The 8,325-nt window shown below is 64.2% G+C and overlaps 1 protein-coding gene across 3 annotated transcripts; it reads left to right on the top strand.

Annotated features, from left to right (window-relative positions):
• The first annotated feature begins 1,940 nt into the window (after nt 1-1,940).
• On the top strand, nt 1,941-8,142 carry HMGA1 (high mobility group AT-hook 1). Of its 3 annotated transcripts, none has more exons than XM_072356296.1 (6): nt 1,941-1,994; nt 3,722-3,898; nt 6,502-6,615; nt 7,292-7,372; nt 7,734-7,784; nt 8,007-8,142. In XM_072356296.1, the coding sequence occupies exons 1-6, from the start codon at nt 1,956-1,958 to the stop codon at nt 8,061-8,063; spliced, it is 519 nt and encodes a 172-aa protein (XP_072212397.1). In that variant the 5' UTR covers nt 1,941-1,955; the 3' UTR covers nt 8,064-8,142. The 3 variants fall into 3 exon arrangements, with proteins under 3 accessions (XP_072212397.1, XP_072212399.1, XP_072212398.1); XM_072356298.1 differs by lacking the exon at nt 1,941-1,994 and adding an exon at nt 3,420-3,440; XM_072356297.1 differs by lacking the exon at nt 1,941-1,994 and having other exon boundaries at nt 3,645-3,898.
• The last annotated feature ends 183 nt before the right edge of the window (nt 8,143-8,325 follow it).

The following is an 8,325-nucleotide window of genomic DNA, read 5'->3' as shown; positions in this document are numbered from 1 at the left end:
GAGCATCTCAGAGCCCCACAGCCAACATCATGGGCTGCCCCCATCATGGGGCCTGGAGGGGACGGTGCAGCTGTGGGGCTCCGGTGGTACATTGGGATGGGTGAGCGCCACCCTGATGGCACAACACCCCAACACCAATCAATCCCTGCTGGACGTCGGGTGGATGAGACCAAATAGCCCATCTGCTGTGCTGCATGAACACTTCAACGTGCTTTTGATTAAGCTTTAAAGAAACGACCGTATTGTTGTCAATTAAAAAGGAAGAAATGGTGCCGTCTCCAGGGCGGTGTCTCCCACCCCAAAAGGGTCCCAGGGCTGGCCCAGTGAGGTTGAGGCCATGGGAGGAGCAGCTCCAGCAAGGAGTTCTCCTGTCTGGTGGTCACTGCAGGGCCCCATTCCAGGGATGGGGGGGGGGGAGATGCTGTGCTCGAGGGGCTCAGGAGAGGAGGGGGCTCAGGAGAGGAGGGGGCTCAGGAGAGGAGGGGGCTCAGCACAGCGCTGCTGATCTCAGTGAGCGCTGAAAAAGGATCCGCTCAATCTGCACAGCCGGGGTCAGCAGGTCGGCCTTGGCCAGGAGTGAAGTGGTTTCGGGTGGCTGCTGTGGGACTGCGGCCAGCCCCCATGGTGAGGGATCCGCTGTCAGCGCCCAGCCCAGGGCAGCACATTGCCCCCAGACCACACCACCCCCACAGGGTGTTCCCACCCACCCAGGGGTCCCTCCCAGCCCCCCCTCCCCACACCTCATCTCCTGCATGCCAGAGCTGCAGCTGCACTCCCTGTATCAGCACATCACCCCAATACATCCCATACCCTACATCCCCTCACACCGTACATCCCACATCCTGCATCCCAGCTCTCACATCCTGCACCTTGCATCCCCACATCCCGCATGGCACATCCCAGCATCCCCACCTTCCTTCATCCCACATCTCCGGGCTTTCAGCAGAAGCCTCCAGTGCCTTCATGCGGCAGCCGCCCTCACTGCAGCCGGGCTGCACATTGGGAAAGGGGCTGGGGGGGCATTTTGCGGCTCTGCCACCCGGATCGCCTAGAAATGGGTTCATCGATCCCGGACGCAGCGGTGACACGAACCGCCTCCTTCCGCACTCCCACCCGGCTCTCCCCGCTCCCAACCCCACGCGTTCTACCCAAATCTGGGCCCGGCTGCGTTTGTGCTTTGCTTTAAACGCCGCACACGGCTGCGATGTTTTGGGCTCCTTCTCCTTCCAGGGGGGGCCTGGGGGATCTCAGCAGGAAAATCGCGGTCCCCGCTCCTCCCACCCAGCCCCGAGTCACGGTGGCCGCCCCCGGCTGGTACCGTCGCGATGCTGTAGCCCGAAGGGGGGGAACTCTCGCACTTCGCTCCGGCCCCCCCCACGCTGATCAGCTGTTGCTAAGAGAGCAATGAATCAACCCCTCCCCACTGGCAGGTGAAGGCAGCTGCCGGCCCTGCAGACCCCCGTCGGCTGATGGATGGGGTAGAAGAGCGATGGGGGGCCGGGGGGGTGATCGAACAGCCGATATGGCTGAGCCCCACGCATTGCACCACAGCTGTCTCTCTCTACCTGGGGAGTCCCAACGCTCAGAGCAGCGAGCGCCCATCCCTACACCTTCCCACCTTCCCCCCCTCCCCGGCTTCACGTGGTCCCGGGGAAGCCCCTCCCGCAGCCCCCAACGCAGCTGCCGGGACGGCTGTCCCCGTTAGATGGCAGCAGGGAACCGCGGTGCCGTCGGCTCCGGTCCCGAACCCACCGTCACCCACTTCCCTCCAAACCCGTTAATTAAGCCCGGCCGGGAGGTGCAGCATCGGAGAGTGGGGCTGCTCTGACCACCAACCCCCCGCCCTGCCAGCTCGGCTCTGCCCCCAGCCCCATTACACCCATCAGCCCCAGTCCCACCAGCGGGTCTGCGGGAGGCACGGGAAGGGTCGGAAATGTCCTTGTGAGGATGCTGCCATGGGCTGCTGGTTGTGTCACCCCGGCAGGGAAATCGAGGTGGGTCTGTGGCTCACGTGGCCGCTGCCGGCCGTGCAGCTGAGCCCTGGTGTGTTCAGTGCACGAGTGCCAAAGCGCAGTTGGAGATGGGAAGGGGCAGCAGCGCGGCGCTTTGTGCTCCGCAGCCCCGAGGAGGTTTCATGTTACTGGGAAGCCGGGATGGGGGGGGATGTTCCCGGACAAAAGACCATTGTTCGCTCTGAGGCTGCACCAAGCCAGGCCCGGCCCCAGCATGGCCCACAGCCCCGGGCAGGGGCCCAAAGCAGCGCCCTCCCCCCCTCAAATGGGTGCCACCCGTTCATGGCACACAGCGACGCACACAGCCCTCCATCCCCCAGCACACCCACGGCTGCCCCCCAATGCTATCCCCCCCCCCCGACCCCCACACAGCCCCATGCAATGGGGGCACAAGCCTGGCAAGGCCCGGAGGATTAATTTAGAGGGTTCTCAGGGCGATGAACGCACCCCGGCTGAGCTGGTTCCAGTTGCCCAACGGTGTGGGCTGGGATTTGTTTGGAGGATCCGGTTTCCCTTATTCCCAAGGAATCGGGCACCCCGATCCCAAAGGCAGCTCAGCACCGTGTGGGATCAGGGGGCATTGAGTCCACAGGGAAGCCCACCTGCACCACGTGCCGATGTGGGAAGCTGAGCACCTGGGGCTGTAGGACGGGCTGGGCAATGGGGGGGATTAAAGCTGCCCTGAGGGGGGAGGAAAAGAGGTTGGAATGAATGAGAAGTGCCCGGGCGGCTCCACGTGGGGCAGCGGGGAACAAAGCCCGGAGGGCAAACAAAGGCCCCTTCCCTTATCGGCTGGGCTGGTTTTATTGGGGGGGGGGGGGGAGCAAAACCTCACTGGTTCACGCTCCCACACCCCCCCAAAAGCATCAGATCAGCCCCAAATGGGGACATCCCCCCTCCCTCCTCCACCCACCCACCTCCAACCGACCCTAATGGGGGGGGTGTGTAGGGGGGGGGGACCCTCCAAGCAGCCCCGCCCCACACACAGCTCCAGCCCCACAGCTCCTCCCCCCCCCCCCCGTCTCTCCGCTCACCCCGCTGCCCTTATTTAATTCGCGTTGGGGCTATTTGTAACAGCCGGACCCCCCTCCCGTAAGGCTGAGCGCACCTTCCCCCCCCATTTCTCCCCTTCCTTCCTTTATTCCCTTTAACCCTTCTGACCCCTTTCCCTCCCCCTTGGAGCACTTTGGGGTTTCTCCCCCCCCTTTATTATCTCAATAAAAGGGGATCTCCAAAACCGAAGGATCGCTCTGGATCTTCCAGATCTGCGGGTGCATGTTAAGGTGGGGGGGGGGAGAGGGGGGGGGGCTGCTCCCAACGAGGAGAGTTACCCCTAATTAATAGTCATCATTAATCATCATTAATCATCATTAATCACCATCGTTCATAACCGTAACAACAGTCGCTCCCGTCTGGATCGCGATGACGGTGAGTGCTGCTGTGGGGGGGGGGGGGGAGATGGATGCAATGGGGGGGGGGGGCAATGGGGATGGACCAACACACCTCCCTACGCCGTGCAGCGCTGTGCGTATGGGGGGGGGTTGCTCCGAAAGTAATGCCTCGTGTTTTCTCGCGCCCCCCCCTACAACCCACCCACCCCAACCGACCCTCCCCCCAACCCCGACGTCAGAGGCGGATGTTGATGGGATGGCGGTGGAGGTTGAACCTTCCCGCCAATGCCCCCGTTCCGCGTTGTCACCGCGCGACAGATGGCAGCAGAGGGGCGCTCCGACAAAATGGCGTCCGACATCGAAGTGCGTATGAAGCAATGGTGTGTGATTGAGTTCCTGCACGCCGAGAAGATCGAGCCCGTCGACATTCACCGACGGCTCCTCAACGTCTACGGGGACCAAACGGTGGATGTCAGCACCGTGAGGCGGTGGGTGGTGCGTATTGCTGCTGCTGTTCTTAACCGGGAGCCGCAGGGCGATGCGAATGGAGGGGGGGGGGGGGGGTTGGGGGAGGGGAGTGCGGGCTGTTTGTGGGGCTCCAGGGGGTGAGGGGGGGGGGGGGGGGTCCGCATGGAGCTGCGTGTCTGTGTGCGGCTGCCCCCCCCCCCCACGGGGCTCGGCTGTTTGAGGGGGGGGGGGGGGCACAGCTGTGGTGGCCGCCGTTCGGTTTCTCCCTCCCCCCCCATTTCCTTCCCCACGGAGCGCTGCTGCGAAATGGGGCTTTATTATCATACCCCCCCCCAACCCCCCCAGCACAGGCTGCACAAAGCCCCGATGCTGCCCTTCCTGCCCGCTTTCTTTCTCTTCTCCCCCCCCCCCCCCCTTCCCTCCCTCCTTCCTTTCTTTCTTTTATCACTTCCTTTTATGATGCGTACCCAGGAAGGAAGGGGGGTGGGCTGCCCTTCATGATGGGGGGGGGGGGGGAGCTTCAAAGCAGCCCTGGGGTGTGTTTGTGGGTGTGGGGGGGGGGGGGGGTTAATGAGCTCCTTCCCCACCGAACGGGCTCCGCAACTTCTCCACTATCCCCCCCCCAAATGGGGGTGCGGCTCGTCCCCCCCCCCCAGCTGCCATCGGGCTCCGTTTCCTGGCCGTGCAGCCATGGGGTGGATGTGCGGCACCGCCGCCCCCGGGGGGGATGGATGGAGGCATGAATGGGGCTGCTCGCATGGAGGGGGGGGGGGCAGGGAAGGCCTTGCAGGCATTGCTGCCCGCTTGCAGCACAGCGCTGGGGCTGGGGAGGAGAGCAGAGCGCTCCCGTAGGGATGGGGGGGGTCTCCATCCATCCCCCAGCCCCATCGATCCGCAGGGCACATCCCCCCCCCCCCGCAGAAAAGGTTTCTTTCTCAGCTGCTTCCTTCCTTCCATGGCAACCCGGCTGCTCCCTCCCCTCTGCTTGCGATGCAGGGGGGGGCTGAGCTGCAAACAAGGTGCTGGGGAGCAGAGCTTCACCCACGTGCAGCCCCATCACACAATCCCCCCCCACGTTGTACCTCCGTACCCACATCTGCAAAGAGCAGAGCTGGGCTTCGGGACCCTCATGGCAATGGGGGGGGGTGGTGCTGCAGAGCAAGCAGTGAGTGGGATGTGGGCTGTGTGTGGCTGCAGCCCCCCCATCTGATGGGGTGTGGGTACAGCACAGCCAGCAGGCCGCGTTCCCTCTGATGCTCAAAGCAGGAGGGCAGAGCTGCTCCCCCCCCCCCCATTATTTCCCTTTCCTTGCCCTAAACACGGGGCTGGTGTTTTGCTGTGGTGGCTGGGGGGGGGGGGCCCTTCCAGTTGTGTTTGTGGGGTGTTGATGTGACCGCGTGGTTTCTGCCTCCTGCAAACAGAGGGGGAGGTTGTTTTGAACTGTGAGTCACTCCCAGAGCTGCTGTGTGGGTTGGAGAGCACTCGGTGTCAGAGCACCCTGTGCCCCCCCCCCCAATAGGGCCCCGCATCCCCCTGCCCGGGCCAGGAGCAGCACTGCTGTCCCATGGAAGCCACGTGTCTGTGTGTGCCCAACCATTATGGATGGGACCCTGTGCTTTGCTGGGGGTGCAGCTGGGACCCGGAGGAGGTGGGGATGCTGCTGTAGGAGCAGAAGAGTTTGGTGCTGTTTCTGCCAGGCAGCTTCATCTCCCCCATTGGGGATGGCTGCGGGGCTGTGCCTGCTTCCCTATGGGGCCGGCTGTGCTGTGCTGTGGCTCCGGATGAGCAGGTTTTCCCTGCAGGTTTTCCTTCAACCCCTGCCAATGTTATTGGGGTGGAGGAGGTGGAGGAACTCGCTCCTCTGTGGGATTTCCCCATGAGCAGCAACGGAACGGCCTGGGATGATCCCTGGGATGATCCCTGGTGTCCCCAAAGCCGGGAGCGGGGCTGGGTTATGGGATGCAGCGGGGATGTGTGGCCCTTCCCTTCCTGCACTGGAGCTGGATGCAGCCCGGGACCCCCACGGCCCCCTCCCCATCTCCCCATGGTCGTGTGGGATCTGAAGGACTCCAGCTTAAATCTGGAGCCGCTCAGCCCACGTGGCTGTTGGGGGAACTGATGCTCAGCTGTGGGTCGGGCTCCCCAAAAGGCTGTGGGACCCCCCAGCACAGCAACACCATCGTGCTCCATCGGCACGGCTTTGTGGCTCCATCCCATGCACGAGGGCCGAGGGGCTGCCGTGGTTCCCCCTTTTACCCCACAGCGCCCTATGGGGCCGTGCTGGGGGCGGCTGCACCGCGTGGGCTGGGGGTTACAAAGCAGCACTTTGGGGGGGGGGGGGGGCTCTCCCAGCTCCCATCCCACCGGCACACACAGCGATCAGCATCACCTCCCCCCTTATCCCCCCCCACCTCCCCCCCACCCCACAGCGGGGTTCCCCCTCCCCTGCCCCCCATGGCCGCGCTGACCCCAGGGATGCTCCGCTCGTCCCCCGCGGCCCCGTTGAGTCACTTCCGCGCCCCCCCCCCCTTCTCCTCCTCCTCCTCCTCCCTCCTCCTCTCCCTCCCGCCGTGGGGCCGAGCGCTGACCGACCTTCCTCCCCTTTTTCTCCCCGCTCCTCCTCACCGCAGCCGCAGGGAAGGATGAGCGACGCCGGCGCCAAGCCCAGCCCAACGCTGGCCTCCAAGGGGGAGAAGGACGCGGCGGAGAAGAGGGGAAGGGGGCGGCCCAGGAAGAAACCGGAGGTATAAGTGGGGGGGGAGAGGGGTGATGGGGAGGGGGGCACGTAGGTTACATGGGGATGGATGGATGGGGGGGTGATGCTCAGGGTGCAGCAGCAGCGTGGTGATGCAGCCCCCCCCCCCCAAAACTGCCCCCTACCCCAAATCTCTGCACCTCAATCCCCCCCCCCCCCCGCATTGGGAAGAAGGCTCTGGGTTCTCTCCCGCAGCTCCTCCCCTGGAGCTGCCGCTGCAGCCCGGCTAATTAAAGCCCTATTAGCACAAGCTGCTCAGAGGGATCAGATGCCGGCGGGTGGGGGGTGGAGAAAAGGGGGGGGGGGGGGCTTTGTGGTTGCCACAGCCCTCCCACAACGCTTTGTGCACAGCCCCGCCCCTCCCCCCTCCCCCCATGGAAGCGATGTGTGCCCGTTCCCTGCGCTTTGCTCCTCAGGTTTGGGGTTTCCCAACGGGATGGAATTGATTGGTAAATAGGGGGGGGGGCGTTGAGCAGAGGGTTGGGAAACCAGCGGGAGCTGAGCTGGGAGATTAACGCTGGGGGGGGTCATTGAAGGCTGGCAGTGCTCTGCCCCAAAGCAGCACTGAACCCATTGCAGCACTGAACCCATTGCAGCACTGCTGCATCCAGGGGACACTGACCCCATTCACAATGACCCCCCCCCAACCCTTCCCTTCCCAACAGGATCCCAGTGAAGCGCCCACCCCCAAGAGACCCCGCGGGCGGCCAAAGGGCAGCAAGAACAAGGCCAGCTCCAAAGGCAGGGTAGGTGGCTGCTGGGTGCCATTAGAGCTCAATGAGGGGCATTTTGGGGCTGACCCCCATCCCCACAACCACCCCCATCCCCCTCCAGCCGTGGCAGCTGCATCCCGGGTTGGGGCGGTGCTGTGGGGGTGTTTGCACGTCCACACCCTGCAACCTGCCTTCAAAACAAGCGACTCACATCCTGTGCTGCTGCCTGGCCTGAGTCATGAATCAGGGCCGTCACTGGGGGATGCCATTGGGGAGCTGGGATGTGGCAGCAGTGGGATGGGAGGGAGCCCCAGAGCTGGTGGGGGGAATTGGGGAGGGGGGTGTGTGTGCACCATCCTGACCTCAGTGTTTTGTTCCCCCCCCAAACGCTCAGAAATCCTCCGTCACACCAGGGATGAAACCTCGAGGCCGACCCAAAAAACCGGTGAGAGCCCCTTGTCCTTTTATACCCTGCCCCCCCTCCCCCCAATCTATGGGGCTTCCCCATGGGGCACAACCATGGGCACTGTGCTCTGTGCCACGCTCCATGCCCCGGGGTTGAAGCAGCTCCATGATGGGGCTCCTCATAGAGCCACACCAAAGGGCAGCCGTGCTTTGGTTCCGTGCTTTGGTTCCCCCCTCGCCACGTTTCTCCTTTGCTTTGCAGCAGCAGGACGAGGAGGAGGTGAACATCTCCCAGGAGTCATCGGAGGAGGAGCAGTGACCCCTCCTGAACCGCCGCTACCTCATCACCACCCCCAGGACTGAGGGACAGGGACGGGGCACAGCATCCCCTCACCCCCCCCCCCCCTTACAGCAGCACCCGGCTTCCTCCTCCTCCTCCTGCCCCGCTCCTTCCTCACCCCCCAATAACAGCAGCACTGGAACAGAGGGCTCAGCCCCACAGCCCTATGGGGGGAGGGACCCCCACCCCGTTCCCCCCCAGCACAGTGGGGCAGCCCCACTCCCCCTCACCGCATCCCCGC

This window comes from Excalfactoria chinensis, chromosome 23 (assembly GCF_039878825.1).
Source record: "Excalfactoria chinensis isolate bCotChi1 chromosome 23, bCotChi1.hap2, whole genome shotgun sequence".
NCBI lineage: Eukaryota > Metazoa > Chordata > Aves > Galliformes > Phasianidae > Excalfactoria > Excalfactoria chinensis.
This window is presented reverse-complemented; position numbering and strand designations above follow the sequence as displayed.